At 40.9% G+C, this 18,557-nt stretch overlaps 2 protein-coding genes across 2 annotated transcripts in view; both read left to right on the top strand.

The window, feature by feature from the left end:
• LOC144642897 (uncharacterized) overlaps positions 1-3,395 on the top strand; it is a 112,333-nt gene extending 108,938 nt beyond the window's left edge. The window contains exon 25 of the mRNA XM_078501999.1: positions 3,154-3,395. Coding sequence (XP_078358125.1) covers positions 3,154-3,269 — 116 coding nt within the window. The 3' untranslated portion in view covers positions 3,270-3,395. The remainder of the gene's footprint in view (positions 1-3,153) is intronic.
• A 5,078-nt stretch (positions 3,396-8,473) lies between these two features.
• LOC144642887 (NLR family CARD domain-containing protein 4-like) lies at positions 8,474-17,001 on the top strand. The gene is made up of 3 exons (XM_078501986.1): positions 8,474-11,373; positions 13,082-14,062; positions 15,712-17,001. The coding sequence occupies exons 1-3, from the start codon at positions 8,605-8,607 to the stop codon at positions 15,712-15,714; spliced, it is 3,753 nt and encodes a 1,250-aa protein (XP_078358112.1). The 5' UTR covers positions 8,474-8,604; the 3' UTR covers positions 15,715-17,001.
• The last annotated feature ends 1,556 nt before the right edge of the window (positions 17,002-18,557 follow it).

Below are 18,557 nucleotides of genomic sequence, written 5' to 3' on the forward strand. Positions count from 1 at the left end.
CTCCTCCTTCTCTTTCTTCTTCTTTTCCTATCCTCCCCCTCCTCCTCCTCCTCCTCCTCCTCCTCCTTCTCTTTCTTCTTCTTTTTCTATCCTCCCCCTCCTCCTCCTCCTTCTCTTTCTTTTTCTTTTCCTGTCCTCCCCCTCCTCCTCCTCCTTCTCCTCCTTCTCCTCCTTCTCTTTCTTTTTCTTTTCCTGTCCTCCCCCTCCTCCTCCTCCTTCTCCTCCTTCTCTTTCTTTTTCTTTTCCTGTCCTCCCCCTCCTCCTCCTCCTTCTCCTCCTCCTTCTTTTTCTTCTTCTTTTCCTGTCCTCCCCCTTCTCCTCCTCCTTCTCCTCCTCCTTCTTTTCTTCTTCTTTTCCTGTCCTCCTCCCCCTCCTTCTCCTCCTTCTCCTCCTCCTTCTTTTTCTTCTTCTTTTCCTGTCCTCCCCGTCCTCCTCCTCCTCCTCCTCCTCCTCCTTCCCTATCTTCTTCTTTTCCTATCCTCCCCCTCCGCCTCCTCCTCCTTCTCTTTCTTTTTCTTTTCCTGTCCTCCCCCTCCTCCTCCTCCTCCTCCTCCTCCTCCTTCTCTTTCTTTTTCTTTTCCTGTCCTCCCCCTCCTCCTCCTCCTTCTCCTTCTCGTTCTTTTTCTTCTTCTTTTCCTGTCCTCCCCCTCCTCCTCCTCCCTGTCCTCCTCCTCGTCCTACCTCCTCTTCTTCTTCTTAAAAACAAGATGTAGCTGAATTGGAATACATTTCACGTATTCTTATTTGGTAGCCATTAGAGCTCCATGCTATAACAATTACTTTTTGGTTGGGAGGGGAGGGATGGATTAAAACCTCTCCCTACATTTACCTACACTCCCCCCCCCCCAGCTTGCTATTTCAAACTTCAAGAATGCAGGTATGTTTTTTTAATTATTTTATTGCAACACAAAGGCCACTACTTGCAAAACCAAAACGTACACTACTTACAATACTGCTTACAATACACTACTTATACTACTTACACTACTTACTGTACAATACTTCTAAAGGCAACAATTTTTACACTACTTTTAGTCAGTTAACATCGGTTTCCGGTTACACACCTATGTACCTAGCAAATTACAATTCGCAAAAGGTTTCCACTTAGCCTTAAGCACCTTTACATAATTGTACCTCAGAGAAGCAATGTAACATTTAGTTTCATAGTTTCTTTAAACTTAATTCTTATAGGAAGAGAAAGAAGGAAGACTACTATTCCTACGGCAGCTCCATAAATGTAGCTTACCTAAAACAATTACATAGTTAAATAGAGGACATTTAGTATTTGTGACACCGATTAAAATTTTCTTCAACTCGAGTTTCCTTTGTTCTTTGGCAATAGCGATCCAATAAGATTCAAATTCTTCCCAAAATGCACGTGAATAAACACAGTAAAAGAATAAGTGATCAATTGTTTCCGGACATGTATTCCAAAAAGAGCAAAGATCACTTTGTATTAGACCTATCTTAGCTAATCGGGAATTTGTGAATAAAATGTCATTCAGAATTTTAAACTTGAAACATTGCACATATATGTTAGCACATATGAGATACAGGACCTTATTAATGAGAAAGCCTTTTTTGCTTCATCGTCATCAATAGAAAATATTGATTTCAACTTTATGAAGCCTCTGGACTCAGGATATATATAAGCAGACCATAGAAATCCCTAGACTTACTAAGTGCTGGATCGAAAAGTCTGTCACCGATTTTAAATTGCAGTGATCTGACATGATTTCTATTAACTTCGCGGCTTCAAATTCTTAAATGACTTGATTCAGCGCAACGAACACCAGTCAGGTCAGAAGGTTGGAATCTCTTAAACCATTTTGTTTTGCAAGGTTAAAGGACTCTGTGTTATTCAAATCAAATTTTAAGTCGCATAAAAGAACAATGTTTGCGCTATTATAATATTATAAAAAATAGGTTTACCGTTTACTCTTATATTATAATTGTTCCAGATGATTGTTTGGCGTGGACTTACAAGGTCAAACTTACAACAAAAATCTGACCACCAATGTAACATTTCCTTATAGAATTTTGGGGAAATATTATAGTCATTAATATTATAGTCACAATGAAGAAACAATTCTCCACTAAAAGGTTTTAGTAAAAGCAATAGATACGCTTTCCAGAGGTGAAAGTTATCGCTTAAAAATCCTACGATGCATGAAAGTCGGAGTGACATAATTGACGTTGTAATTAAGATCAGTTACCTTTAACTCTATCCAGATCGGGCGGGAGCGAAACTGCCCGCGCTAACTTTGGACGCTTATATCTTTTTCAAACGCTGCCAAACTTTGCGAGTTTATATAAAATTCATCTGGAAATAATTTGGCAGGATATGTAGTTGTGTCAGGAACTTCTCGTCACCATGGCAACGGTATTTTGACAGGCATGTTTTCTCAAATTTTGAAATTTCGTGTTTCTATAAATAAAAATTAAAATGTAAGCACAGTTTTTTATGTTGAATACTTTGCAGAATTTTTTGGCGGTTTTCTGACGTTTTTGAAACATTTTGAAATCCAAGATGGCGGCTGTTTTGAAGTTATAACGTAATTACCACGTGATGTGACGTCATCATCCCACGTGACGTATACCAAAAGATAGATTTTCGGACATACTATATATCCTCTACTAACTATGATATCCACTAAGTTTTATTGTGATTGCTTTTAAGCAATAATTGGAAGTTACAGAGGCGGAACCGCCGCCCTCCCCCCCCCCCCCCCCCGGTCAAAAAAGATCCAAAAAAAGCCTGGTCTGAATAGGGTTAAGCCAGCAAATTCAAAATCATTTATTACTGCTGTCTGGGTATGCAATTCATCTATTTTCATGTCAGAATGCACACTTTGTTGTAATATTTATATTCGTCAAAGAACGAAAACGTCCAGCCACTTATTGTCAAAAGGTGTCATGTGACACAATATTCCCCGACAAATATGCGGAGATTGGGTGACTTTGCACCTCTCATTATATTGCGTTCACTTTTCTACGTCATTTGTTACACGATAAAAGCTATAGTAACGTTTATGTTCCAAAGCGTCTTAAAACACACCAAACCTCTTTGGAGTTTATAATTTTTCACGGCACCGCACTAAGAAAAACTATAAAAATTTTAATTTTAAAACTGCTCTTTTTTAACTGTTGTAGGATTTTATTGGCTTCCTCGTCATGGCGTCAACATTTACCTCAACGAAAGAGACAACCAATTACGCGCGGTTATGTCGCCTTTTGGTGGATGTCGGGACACAAGTATTGAGGGATAAATTTGACAAAATGTACCCAGCAGGAAACCTGCACACATTTTTTGCATCTCCCACAGTGCTTGCTACATTAACGTCCCTAAAGAAGAAGAAAGTCCTCCAATTGACACAATGGGGACAACTAATGTCGCCTACAGTGTCATCAGCGGAGTTTGACATCACCCTTCTTGTACTCCTTCTTAGGAATATTTGTGGTCTGTCTCCTCCAGCATCAACTGTTTGGAACAATCCTCCACTTCCAACAGATTTGACAGAAGAGGCAGATATTTTTCGTATCAGGGTTCTCAGGAACAAAGTGTACGCTCATACCAACGGAGCTTCTGTCGATGACGTAACATTCAATAGCTACTGGGTGAGCATCAAGGAGCCGCTGATAAGACTTGGTGGACCTAGTTATCGGGCCATCATTGATAATCTAAGGACTGAGTGCATGGACCCTGAGAAAGAGCAACACTACCAAGGGCTCCTTAAACAATGGAAGGAAAATGAAGAAATTGTCATGGAAAAGCTCGGCGAAATCGAAGGGAAATTGGACGAGATGGATAAAAAACTGGATACTTTGGTGCACCCAGGGGCACACTCAGTCGAAGAAGTTAATGTTAAAGGTTAGTACTTAATAAATTTATATTGACGTGATACTGTTCTTTTGATATTTGCCAGTCTTTACAATTTCTAACTAAAGGATTACTCACTCAGTCACTCAATCCTCTTCGTGCCCTTGGGCATATGAGGCCGATACCAGAGACCGCCACTGCTGCCTGTTCTTTGCTCTCTTCCTCAGCTCTCCCCAGCTGACTCCGTTTGCCTGCAACTCTTTCTCAACTGTCCGTCGCCAGGTTTTTTTTTTGGTCGTCCTTTTGCTCTCTTTCCAGATGGAGTCCAGTGCATAGCAACTCTGGAAATTGATGTTCGATCAATCCTGAGGAAATAACCGATCCAGCGCCACCTTCTCTTCTTCACCTCTGAGCTGATGTTGTTAGTTGAGGTTCCCGGCGTAGCTCGGCGTTCGAAATAATGTTAGGAAAGAAGATGTTCATAATGCGACGAAGACACCGATTTTGGAATGTGTCCAGTTTGTGGCAGATGGCTTTTGTGGTCTTCCATGACTTGCACCCATACAGCAACGTGGTGAGGACGTTACTCTTAAAGAAGCGGAGTTTAGTCTTTAGGCTGATCTTCTTACTTTTCCAGATGTTTTTGAGGAAGGCAAATGCTTGCCCTGCCTTGGAGATCCTTGCTTCAATCTCTGAGTCTGAGTCTCCATCAGTGGTGAGCCAAGGTACGTAAACTCGTTGCCTTTTTCAACTATCTTCCCATGCAGGGTGATCGGTGAATCTGAGCGGTGATTCATTCTCATGTGTTTGATTTTCTTTGTGCTGATCTTAAGACTAAGCAAAGCAGCTGTAAATGCCAGACCTTCGGTCATGGCTTGCATCCTGTGTGGCGGTGGGCTAAGAGGCAGATGTCATCTGCGAAATCAAGGTCGCTGAGCACATCAAAGAGAGTCCATCGAATGCCTCTTTGATCTTGTGTAGCGTTCTTCATGACCCAGTCGATACAGAAAGAGAATAGGAACAGAGAGAGTATGCACCCTTGCTTTACGCCCGTTTGAATGTTAAATGGTTCTGTCACCTGGTTTTCACAGATGACCTGGCCTTGGCAGTCGTGGTTAAGCATCCTGATGATATTCACTACCTTGGATGGTATTCCGTAGTGTCAAAGGATGCACCATAGCGTTTTCCTGTGGATGTTATCGAATGCGTTTTCAAAGTCTATGAAATTGGCATAGACTGCTGTTCCATTCCTTCGCCTTCTCAAAGGTCTGCCTGAGAGTAAAGATGTGATCACTGCAGGATCTCCCTTTACGGAAGCCAGCTTGCTCTTTACGAATGTCCTTCTCCAGGGTAGCAAAATGATCTCCAGCCCTAGTATGATCTTGCCGCTCACTTTGCTTGTGAGACTCTGGAGTGTTACACCCCTCCAGTTGTTACAATCAGATAAGTCTACTTTTTTGGCAGGCCTTACGATCAATCCAGTCTTTCAATCTTTAGGCATGTTCTCGGAAATCCAGACTAAAGGATTAACACTCGTTATATGAGTCTAAATTATAGTCCATCGAACGTTTCACCTTCTCGCACAGGTGAAAAAGAACGTTACTGAAGAAAGTCTGAAAATACGGGTGATTATTACGTTATAACTTTTATAAAAATTAAATGCAGCCTAATTTCATAAAAAAAGAACGTCACATTAAGCATGTGGACGATCTTTATCAATCGTTGCTGCTTTTAATTTTCAGATATATAACCTATATATATAGGCCGAAGGTTTTTTTGGTCACTTAATTTGTCAAATATTGCCTTGCTCTTGAAGGACTCTTCAATGGAACAAACCGGTGCAAAAAGCTTATCTGTGTAAGGTCCGGTTTCCAATGGATGGATAAAAACTTTCCTTTACGACAAATTGGTAGCCAAGGAGTGCCCCCCCTTAACGCATCATTTGAGGCAGTCAAAACTAACCTTTACATAGCTGTATCGAGTGATACCTTGTTATCACTCAACCATCAATAGTATAAATACTGAGTGCAGGGACCCTAAGAAAGAGCAACACTACAAAGAACTTCCATAAGCAATAGAAGGAAAATGCCCTCCATAGAAATATGCAAGGGAGAAATGTTAGCCGCATGTTTTTTATTGTGTATATATTATCACCTTTCGTCTCAAGGCCGAATGAGCCAAACTCTTGGCTAGTCGAATTGACTACTAACTATGCTCCTTCTCTGTAGAATATCACTTGTTGTAGTTTTCTTTCAAACATATCTGCCTTCGTTTGTTTCGCTTTCTTATATTCTACCGTAGTAGGAAAGATTGCCCTGCTTATACTCTTGACGGGAAGAGAGGCCTTGTGAGTGTAAAATGTCTTGCCTCAAACAAAGCATAATTAAACCGGCGGAACTCGACCCGAACCGCTCACACTGGAGTCTAACGTACTAACTATTAGGTTAGCGCGCCTTTCACAGCTTCGATAAAAGGCATTCCATAAGAAAATCCGCAATGAACCTCTGGATTCCAAGGCAAACAAAAACGAACAGTATTCTGTCAAGTCTATCCCATGGACTTGCCTCCTTAAGCTGTTTGCCTCCTTAAGCTGAATTCTTCTAAGAGTGACTTGAAGGTTTAATCATATGTCCCCTCATCACTGACAATTGTCTTCGGTTGAAGGAATTTATCAATTTTCCCTGTAATGTTTGGGTTATCTTTTAAGTTAACCTCTGTGCCGGGTTAAGCATCGCTCAAATTCAGCACATTCGAAATCCCTAATATACTTGGTCAATAGACCCTTTCACTTGTCGCGTTTGGCACCATCTATAAGCCTTAAATTCCGCTGGCGACAGGGGTCCAGAACGGTTTGCCTATTCCAAAAAGTCGATCCCTACCTTGTCATTCATCGTCTATAACACAGAAAGAAGAGATGAGAGATAAACAGCTTGAAGTTCAAAATTGCGGACACGTCCACCACGTGGTTTGAAGCCGGTGTAAATATATGGCTTAATTTCGCTCACAAACTCGTTGTAGCAGATACTGAATAAGGCAAATATAAAGCCAAACATCTCTTAAGAGTGAACAGGTATAACTCGCGTTATACCTCGGTGTCACGACTGAGGGCGCGCCTTACAAATCGTTTGACAAATTTGCCGATTCAAACGATGAGCCGCGTCACAAAACTCCTGGTAACCAAGATGTACGTAATGATTTGGTAGGATTCGTCGTTCACGCTCATAATCCCTGTATTATTGGAAGTATTGTCAGTGTTAATTCCCACTATGGATGAAATGGCTCGAATACGTTTTTGGTTGCATTTGAGTGTCTGTGTCAGCCAATAGTGCCAAGTCGTCGGCGTAGTCCAGAACTTCAAGCTGTTTTTATGCGTCCACTGCATCCGTTACTCATGCTTCCATCATTGACTTGCAGTCAATAACAAGCAGGACGAGGAACGGTGACAGTAAACAACCTGATTTGACCCCAGTATTTATGTTACGTTTTCCTTAATACCACCTCATGAAGTCTTCGGCAAGTTGTATCATCGTGTGTGTTCTTCAGTAAAGGTATAATCTGCCTTTAGTTGGTATTCCGTAGTTTACCGTGAGCTCCCACTAGAAACTTCCTCCGGGCTTTCGAACACCTCCTCGTTATCTATTAAGCTAACAATCAGTTGTGTCCTCCACTCAAGCTGCTGTCCGACAATAATACCAAGTGTAGCTATTTTAGTCAGAGGTTGAGCTTGATGTTCTAAATCCTGCCTGACTGTGGCTCGCGCAGCAGATCATCTGCGGCATCTCTAATACGCTCAAAGATAATCGACTTTGTAGTTTCCCTGCTGTCGACAACAAAAAATGGTTCTCCTGTATTTCTTGCCCAAGCTCTTGAAATAGTTGTAAAAAGTATAAGTCAGTCGGACGTTTTCCAGTGATAAGATTGACAAGAAATTGTTCTGTTCTTCACAAAAGCAATCGTCTTGCGAGGAATTCTTGTTTTGAACTGTCTCGTGACTTGACGACAGATCTTTTGCCTTTGCCATAAATCGCATTTCTCGGCACCATTGACCAATCAGAGGGAATACCAAGCCCCTCGCCATAATTTCTACTAACCGTTCTTCGCGCTTCCCAACTTACCGACCGCCTGGAACAGGTTAACTCAGTTGCTATACGTTCCTTATGTCAGGTCTTGATCAGGAGGCCATGGAAGGTCAGGTTAACTGAGGTGAAAATATCACCTTTCAGCACTTCTGCAGGAATGTCTGGCCCTGCTTTGCGAAGGTATATCAAGAAGCTGATGGAACTGTTGTGAGCAACGGACACTCTAATCTTCAGTTGTTTTTATAGGCGTCTGATTGCATCTATGATTTTGTGGTTGCTTTGAACCTTCTAATCAATTGCGTTGTTGCTTCATACAGTTTCTTCATGTTCGGCTTACTGCTGCTGACTGTGCCTATCGAGCTAAATTGTCAATGTACTCCCTCTTGTCTTTCTCGCACTTCTCTTGAATTCCCTGTTAGCCTCCTTATGCTCTTTACTAGTTCTCTCTTTTTCTGATTTTGTGTGTGAACTTTTAAATGTTTTTCTTTGTCCTTTTTTCTCATTTTAGAGATAATTTCATTGAAGATCCATTTTTGGTAGATATGTTTCTTTCGTCCAACTACCTATTTTATTATGTTAATTGAACCTCTTCATAAGATTCGCTTTGTTGTCTCACAGGCGTTTATTTCTGTAACGCTAAAAAAATGAATTTATTAGAATACCTTATTAGATTTTTCAGATCGTCTGTGTGCACTTTACAACAACATGAGCCAGGTCAAAATCACTCCGTGGGACCCCGATAACACTGTACACATCGACCAAATTTACACGCAGTTATGCTGGCTAAGAGATGACAAGAGGCCTAGTGGAGTAAGGAAAGACAAACTCCCGGACTATTCCGACATTTTGAAAGGGAAAACAAGCAAGCCTAATCCGAACAGAATTCTTGTCTACGGTAGACCAGGAATAGGAAAGTCCACCTTTGCACAGAAGATATCCATCGACTGGGCAAGAGGCAAAAAGGAGATCCTAAAGAAGTTTGACCTACTACTTATGATCCCGTTGCGAAATGTCTGCGACAGCGAAACGTTCTACCAAACGCTAAAAGCTGCCAAGCTCTTTCCTGTTGAAGACCAAGAATTGGTTGACAGTCTCCATACCTATATTCTCCAGCACAAAGAAAAAATTTTGCTGGTTTTGGATGGTTTTGACGAGTACAGTACAGGAATGACGTCACCTATTTTTGACATCTGGAAGGGCAGCGAGCTGAGGGAGTGCGTTGTTATCTTGACAACGCGTCCAATAAGAGAAGATGAAGTAAAACGATTCAGCAACGTTCAGTTTCAGATCAAAGGATTTGATTCACCCCAAATCAAAGAGTTTTCAATGAAGTTTCTAGATGACCAACAAGAAGTTGAAATGTTTCTTGGTTACATCAAGAAACATAAACTGGAGGAGATTGCAGAAATACCTCTTCTTCTACTTATGCTGTGTTTAGTCTGGAAGGAGAAAGATCGGGAAGGGCTACCAGAGTCGAAAGTGTATCTTTACAGTGACTTTATTCTTGCACTTTGTAATCACATGTCTGCAAAAGACACAGATGGAACAACCGTGAGCAGTATCGAGAGCTACAACGCCGAACTTGCCCAACTTGGAGAACTTGCATTTAACGCTCTATTAGAAAACACACTAGAGTTTGACTTTGAACATCTTCCAGATCAACTTGTGAATAGCAGACTGATCCGTGTTGGAGTAATTCAGATTGTGAAGCTCTTCAGTGTGAGACCGAAGAAGGTTGCTGCTTTCCTACACAAATCTATTCAAGAGTTCCTGGCAGCATGGTTTGTCATCCAAAAGTTAATCCCTTCCTCCAGCGACAACCTCTCATGTATGCCTGCCATTGATTCAACTGACAAAGCTGTAGCCATGGTTGAAGTCCTGAAATTCGTGTCTGAATGGTCATTGGAAGGTTCGAGTGCAGTTCTACAGCATCTGGAATCATTGAGATCACAGAATCTGTCCGGACACCACATCAGCAAAACCCTTTACTTGGAGGATTTGCCAAACGATGACAATAAGTTGCTTGAATTAAATTTGGAATGCTTTATTGCAACACCAGTGTCGGCAAAAGCAGAGGTCTACCCGGTTCTGTTGAAATCTGTAACTGGCGTTTTAGTAGTACCAGACACGTTGCTGCATCTTACAGCCAATGACCATGTTGTCAAATCTAAAGTTCTACCGAACTACGTTTTCTTCCATTTTCGCCGACGTGTTTCGCAAGAAAAATGCGATTACATGGCGTCGATCATGGACGATTTAAATGCAATTATCGTAACTACTTCAGGAGAAGGAAAGGCCTCAGATTTCGTGAGAAAGCAGTCTAACTTTCAAGTATTGACCTCTTTGTTTCTGAAGAAGAAAGAAGATAAGATGTACCTTCACTTTTCTCGCATTGCTGGTATTGATGTCGGCACACTAAATGAGCTTGCGTTACCAACGCCAAAAGTTCTTTCTCAGATTCCGCACAATCAGCTACAAGGCGATGAAATCGCTACGGAAATGAGATGCCAAACTCTTCAACATTGTTTTTCACTGGCAAAGAAGATTGACATTGACGAACTAGAAGATGAAGAGTTCGTTGGTGCTATTTCCAATGTTATGCCTCTGGTTGACAGTCCAGAAGAGATTACTTTACGCAGTTTTCAGGAATCCTCTGAGCCTCAAGAGATAGAGCTTTTGGTGGGAGGAATGAACATTACAGAATGTCTTCAACGCTTAAGACTTCACAGAATAGGCTTGACCGCACAATCATTGGTTTGTGTGATAACAGCCCTTCATCAAGCTAGTAACTTGCAAGAGCTATTCTTATCTGAAAACCCATTGGGTAGTGGCGTTAGCCTCTTGGCAGAGAATCTTCAACATGTGCATCACCTGACAAGTTTGGAGTTAACCGATGTCCTCATGGAAGAACAAGCATTCTCAGACCTTGCCAATTCCTTGGTTCATGTTCCTCAGTTGAAAGTACTTTCCGTTTCCCGGAATAATCTGGGCCCATCAATCACGGTGTTGGCTGATAACTTGTACAGCATTTCTGGTCTCACCCATTTGGAGTTGAGTCAAACACAAATGGATGAAGAAGGAGCAATAGCCCTTTCTTACAGCCTAGGAGGTCTCCCGAAGTTAGAAGTGCTCGATATATCACACAACGCGCTGGGAAGTTCAGTCACCTTGATTACAGATTATCTTCACAACACACCTTGCCTGACTGACCTTTACATAACTGACACAAAGATGGGTAGCGATGAGGCTACAGCAGTTGCTAGCTCGCTAAAGTACCTTCAAAATCTTAGAATGCTTTCTGTAGGGTCCAATCCACTAAACCGAGGAGTCTGCGCTCTGGTCCAGCATCTGCCTAAGAACCCAAAGCTGAAGCACCTCAGCCTCACAAACGTTAAGATGGGCGAGAAGGAAGTCAACGTGGTATCAAAAGCTTGCAAAAGAACCCAACGTGTGACTATTACCACCGATTATCATGTGAGTATAAGTATCCTTTTTGTCTAAACTTAAGGTATATTGTGAAACCATATCCAATAAAGGGTCTTGGAGGAAGACCCTCTATTGGGAGGGAGGGTTTAAAATCCCATTTCCCAGTGCAAAGTTTGCCCAAATCCCATTTTCCAGCCTATTGTTTTCTCGATTTTCAAATCCCAGTCCCAATTTAATGGTTTATTTGTTTGTGATTCCCAGTCCCAGTGACCCAAATCTCATTTTCCAGTGAAAATATGCCCAAATCCCAATTCTCATTTTACCTCTTCATGCCCTTCCCAAGATAACTAATTTCACAACTAGTACTACACATTAGTTAGTTTCCTTTCATTCATGCTCGATATAATCAGTCAAGGTGACAACGGTTTTTTCATTTTAATCATGAAAAGACGATCGAGCTGGCTCATAGAAAGCACTATCAACGTTTATGATAGCCAACTCTGCTTTAGTTGATACCAGCCAGGCTGTGCTGGAACAGTTCCTTTTAGTTACGCCATTAACATTTTTATTGTGTCTGAAAAGGTGGTACGCTCCTCCATACATCGAAAAGTTCCCTTGTCTTAAAACATGTTAATCGTCACCAAGTATTTCCAATACAATCCTTTATTTTGTTCGTGAATTACTCCGTCAATTCGGCTCTTCCAACTTCAAACTATGACAAGCTATGCATGGTTTTCAATGAGACCTGATTAGGGATTTCGTCATGACCATGCAAGTTTTGTGTTCGTAACTAAGACTTGTTTCGCGGTGAACCGATAGCAGCGCCAACAAACGTACTCTCTTTGCTCTACCCACTAACAACCAAAAGATGCATGACAATCTTATCTTCCCTTCAACAATGCAAGATCTCACAGATAGATTTTGGCAGATTAGCACGGGTCACTGGAATTGACTTTCTCGACTATCCTCACTTGGTTTTACTGGGCTTGAAATATAACTTCAAGTCAAGCAAAGAACTCTCAAAATTAGACTGGTATGGGGGGAGGGGGAGGGGGCAGTTAAGTGCCTTGCTTATAGGGAAGTTGAGCATAAAAAAGTAGTTAATGCTCGACAGAGAAATCTACTTGTCCCGGACTACCGGACGGTACTTTTTTCAAGCAGAATCATGGGCTTGAACCTTTCTGCATGGACATCTCACTAGTAAGGATAGTTCGCCGGTTCCCAACAATATTATGATATATTTTCAACAACAAAATAAACTCTACTTTAAGGGAACTTCTATAATACGGATGACGGACACTGTAGCTCGGCTGCAGATAAACAAACTCTGCCAACTTATTACTGATAAAAGTTATCTAATTCGTATGTAGAGCATGACGCGAAATCTCGCTGTGCGCATTTTCTATCTCTGATTTTGAACATGTCTTCACCATATTTACCAGTTACATGTACTATGCACTGTTTCAGATTAATACGATTGAAATATTATCAGTCTCTTGTCAGTTCACGTTTTGATTTTACAGACTCCTCAGTATAATATGCAGCCTATAAGGGCTAAAAACTTGGCACATTCTCCTTGATAAGGTCGTGAAAAACACATACGCGAGTTTTCCTATTATAGCTCCGTCTCTTTTTCAAAGATAAAGTCAAAAAGTGTATTTTGACGAAGTTCATGTTATATTTGTTACGATATCCCTTAATTATTCTGCCCTACTCCAAATAACTAGCAGGTCGGTTTTCTGTTATGCCGTTTCAGGATGAGAAAGGTGTACCATTGCCAGCTAAGGTAGAGAAGCCTTATTTTGTTCGTTCATCGAAAGGCTACTATGATGACTACTTTGATGAACAAGATCATGAGCCAGACTTTGGCTATGATGACAACGATGTTTATGTCGATGAGAATGATGCCGCCAATTTCCAGGAAGATGATTACCATGATGAACAAGATCATGAGCCAGACTTTGGCTATGATGACAACGATGTTTATGTCGATGAGAATGATGCCGCCAATTACCAGGAAGATGATTACCATGATGAACAAGATCATGAGCCAGACTTTGGCTATGATGACAACGATGTTTATGTCGATGAGAATGATGCCGCCAATTTCCAGGAAGATGATTACCATGATGAACAAGATCATGAGCCAGACTTTGGCTATGATGACAACGATGTTTATGTCGATGAGAATGATGCCGCCAATTACCAGGAAGATGATTACCATGATGAACAAGATCATGAGCCAGACTTTGGCTATGATGACAACGATGTTTATTTCGATGAGAATGATGCCGCCAATTACCAGGAAGATGATTACCATGATGAACAAGATCATGAGCCAGACTTTGGCTATGATGACAACGATGTTTATGTCGATGAGAATGATGCCGCCAATTTCCAGGAAGATGATTACCATGATGTACAAGATCATGAGCCAGACTTTGGCTATGATGACAACGATGTTTATGTCGATGACAATGATGCCGCCAATGACCAGGAAGATGATTACCATGATGTACAAGATCATGAGCCAGACCTTGGCTATGATGACAACGGTGTTTATGTCGATGTGAATGATGCCGCCAATTACCAGGAAGATGATTACTATGATTATCGAGATCATGAGCCAGATTATGGCCTTGATGACAACGACGTTTATGTCGAACAGGACTATAGCGCCGATTATCAGGTAGATGAGTACTATGATGATCAGTACTATGGCAATGACGATTATCAGGTCAGTAGTGTCTCATTGCAGATATGTTCTACTCAGAAGTGTTTTCGTTTTGGCCGTGACCAAATACAGACGCGTCGAAAATTGACATACATTTTGGACGATGAACAATGCATTTTATTGCCAAAAGAACCCGTAGTCTGGTCGCAAGTATACGTACGCCGTAAGCAAGCTTTAAGCCACCACTTCAATGTTTCAGGCAGGATTATTTCCTGCGTGTTAATTATAACGTACTAAATATCAGCTTGCGTTCACTTGCGTCCAAATTTGAGTATTAAGTTCGAGCTACGTGACAATGATTGAACGAAACCTTTATTTATTCATGTTAGTCCAGTCAGTAGAAAAGGCTGCTGATATCAATAGGCTAGGGACCCTGCAAACATAAATGGTAAATGCAAGATTTTAGAGAGATTATTCCGGAAGTGAGCATTTTAGAGGATTTATTCATTTCGTGAATGATGTGTAGACTATTTAGACTTATTTATTGGGTGAACCGATCACACAATGGAATAACCTATTAAGAAAATATATGAAACTTGAAACATTATTTGGGATAAAAATATTAAATTTATGTGTGCCATGCTGATAAAAAGCTTCCCTTTTCTCGTGAGCCACATAAAGACGGCTTCTTTTTGCGTTTCTTGTGCCTTACATCCGCTTTCAGTGTTACATGCATAACTATCTTTCTACATCCATATTTCGAGGGATCGCGACGTGCTGTTTGAAATGAGCCAATCAAAACTGATGCATACCGGTGTTGGTTTCATGCAAATGAGCACACAAGTTCAGAACGTCATGCTAATGGGCTGTGATAGACGGATTTCGATCCTTCTTGTTTGTTTGGCACGTCGAAAGATGGATGTCGATAGAAAGCCGCTATGCACGTAACGCTGAAAGCGGGTGTTAGATCAGGAGGAATGTCGATGGTACCCTTCGTCATTAAGGATCATTCCAAGGAGCTAGGATTACATTAACTCCTGCAGTTGGTGAACAAAAGTCATTTTTTGCAATCTCAATCACAAGCTTCCCAAGCTCACGTTATGAAGATAGGAACGGTGTAGTCGCGTAAGACCTACGATTGACTTAGCGTTAAGTATATATTGTAATGGTTTGCGGGGTCGGATTCTGAAACTTCAGAAAGAAGTGCCGAGGAAATAGTGGCGAGAGCTCAGCCCCCCCCCCCCCCCCCCCTCCCCCAATGAAAAATTCAAGTTCGTGCAGATGTTGCTTACAGTAAATCCTCCCGTGGTTTGTATGGGAATTGTTAAGAAAATATTCTAGCTATCCCTTATAATGTATATTTAACGCCTGGCCAACCGTACTTTCACGAAACTACCGCTCATAACGTGAAATTGGGCTGTCTGTGTCCCAATGAAACAATAGCAAAAGCATTCGCGTGAACTCCGAAAATTGTCACATCATGCTGCTTACAACATAACTGACCAAAAACGCAGGCTCAGTCATGTCCCGTAGATGCCAGTTTACCTTTAATATAACTAATTGTGATTTTTTCCCAAACTAAAATCAGCAAGTAGTTTGCATTTGATTATGGCGAAAATAAAACAAAACTATTTTTAAAATGAACGGAAACGAGATATCTTTTGTAAACACGGTCTAAACTTTTTTTTCTTGTTTTGCTTGCTTTTATATAGTGACGAGCCATTTGGAGAAAGCCCATTTGAATCAAGGTTTGAACCACTACATACAAGGCCATGAAATTAAATCAAGGAACTAACAACCCTAGAAGAGACGTTCCGTAGTAAACCAGATAGCCTAGAACCCATTTATAATCATGGTTAATTGCAAAATTCAGTAAACGTACATATTTAGGACTATTGTGTATATTTCAGGTTTTGAGTGTAAGTGAAAAGTTTTCACTGGACCATTTTTACATTGCCAAGAATAGCCTTAGGGTCGGGACGAAGCTTGAAATTAATACTGCCGAAGTTAGTTATATATTTTTTTCTAATGGTTAAGATTTAAAAAAGCAAAAGCGATTAGTTAGTTCTGAAGCACTAGTACAACATGTACACTGAAGTTATGCCGTTGTATTTTGTTAAAAAGTAAGTATTAGTCTATGAAAATGAGTAAGCAATAGAATCCCGAGCATGCGATACACTCTATATCTCATCGTAGAGTATAAGAGGATTTTGCATATCTTTTGCTGTGATTATCCCAGGGGAAGGGGGTAATCCCTATAGTGAACTATATGGGAAGGCTCCGCCCAAAAGGGGTGCCTTTTTTTAGAGTCTAGGTATAGATCAAAGGCTCTTCGCGCAACCTCATGGTAATTCGATGAAGTGCCGTCCTTCGCCTTTTTTTTTTTCCAAATACCGTATTTACTCGAATAAGCACCGCGGTGCTTAATAATTTTTTTGCGCCTCAAATGCGGCGCTAATTCGAGGGTGGCGCTTATTTAAAATTTGAACGCCACAAAAATCTAATCTTTTACAGTTATTGAAAATAACATCTTCTGATTGTCAGTCTTCGTCTTTTGCTGATGAGAGAGGTAGCGCTAGCTGTCCTGGCAAAGTCTTTGTTCTTTACAACATTTACAGAACTACGTATTCTAAGAATGTTGGATCGAAAAACTAATGGGCGAGCGGTAAAATCACTTTAAACTGCAAAACGTCGCTTTTGATGGAAAGAAATGTCCAAGTTTGTTTTAAAGTTGCTTTGTAGTTCTGTTTTTAGTTAAACGAAATTCCTGCGGCGCTTATTCGGGGGCGGCGCTTATTAATTTTTTGGTCCTTAATGCGGCGCTTATTCGAGAGCGGCGCTTATTCGAGTGAATACGGTAAGCGTTCAATAATGTAACGGTCTCACTTCATTTGTCTTTGAATTTTTTTTTCATGGGAGTTGCGTCAATGGGTCACTGATGCTTTGTGCTCTCTGGCTTCGTATATTTTTTCACCAACAAAATAAAGTGTAACCTTTGAATATGTTTTTTACTGTCTGGGATGCACTGAATTGCGTTTTAAAGTACTTTTCTGTCAGCACTTAAATTATATACGTACCGGGCAGCGACAAGCGTTATTTTTGAACAGCCGATAGGATGCGCCTGAGCACTTCGTGTATCTGCTCGCCTCAAAAAGATAAAAACAGAATGACATGACACGAGATGACGTGGCGCGAAACAAAAACGTACAGTGTGGAACTCCTGTTTTTCAGTGAGCTGAAACTAAATCACGTCACATGGCATGCGAAACTGCATGTATCTCATACCTGCTTTTAGTAAAAGTCACAATCTCACTTTATTTGCCTCTTTGAATGTTTCCTTTTTTATAGGAGTTGCGTGAATGGGTCATTGATAGCTTGTGCTCTCAGGCTTCCTAGAGGGAATTTTTTTTTACCAAAACGGATGACGTGACATGCAGTTACGAGAAACCAAAACGTACCGCGAAATGAGCGGAAATGTTTATTAAATCGCGTCACATGGCAAGCGAAACTGGATGAATCTCGTACCTGCTATCAGTAAGTCGCAATCTCACTTCATTTGCCCCTTTGAATGTTTTTTCTACATGGGAGTTGCGTGAATGGGTCATTGATGGCTTGTGCTCTCAGGCTCTGTAAAGCCAATTTTTTTTTACCACCAGAATAAAGTGTAATAGCCCTTGATCCTCTTTCGCATTTAGGAAAATTTCTTTTGCAAATAAACAACCTCGTTTCCTGGAAGAGAGAGACCCTGGGAATGAGGTTGGAGAATAATTTGTTTTTGATTGACATGTGCTAAATGCGTTTTAAATAACCTTTTTGTCAGCACGTTTTCCGTTAAATGCATAAATTAATTGCGGTTTAATATCAGAATCGAGTGAGTGAGTGAGTGAGTGTTCGAGTGAGTGAGACACGTGACTTCGAGAATGATCACTAAAACCTCATTACCATGAGGTAAAAAGGGTAGGGATTTCACGTGTTGGAGTATACAACAGAGTAGGCGGGAAACTGCCATTAGGTATCTAAAAGAGCCGTTCAAAATATCTCGAACAGACCCACCGTAAGGGGTTATTCAAGAGAAGAAAAGAGATTTAATAGCCCTTCTGTAGATATCTAAAAGGGGTACCATTTCCTATCGAAGGTATATGAAAGGGGTACCTTTTTTGTCAAAAATGGTATATGAAAGAGGCTTCGACCTCTTGGCGAAGCCTCCCCGTATAAAAAGTTTTTTCTTAATTGCTGCCCCCCACCATTCGCGGTGATTATACGGAATTTTACTTTTAGCGCCACCGGAGTACAGTGGTTTTATTGTAAGACAGATCAAACAGCCATTTAATCCAAGCCTTAAATATTTTATAGTACAAACAGTTTAACCGCGTCTAACACTGTTTTAGCAGTTTGTGTTACAAAGCGTGCGACATACCTTAGTACGCTAACTGTTGAGACCACTTTTAGTGCCAAGACTGTGTTAGCGAAAACTAGGTTATTCGCTGTTAAAGTGTGTTCTATAGACTCAGAAATGCGAATCACTTTTAACGTTTTGTGATTATATGCAATTGGTGCT

The sequence above is a fragment of the Oculina patagonica genome, chromosome 2 (genome assembly GCF_052425735.1).
Source record: "Oculina patagonica isolate OP01 chromosome 2, crgOcupat, whole genome shotgun sequence".
NCBI classification, from domain to species: domain Eukaryota; kingdom Metazoa; phylum Cnidaria; class Anthozoa; order Scleractinia; family Oculinidae; genus Oculina; species Oculina patagonica.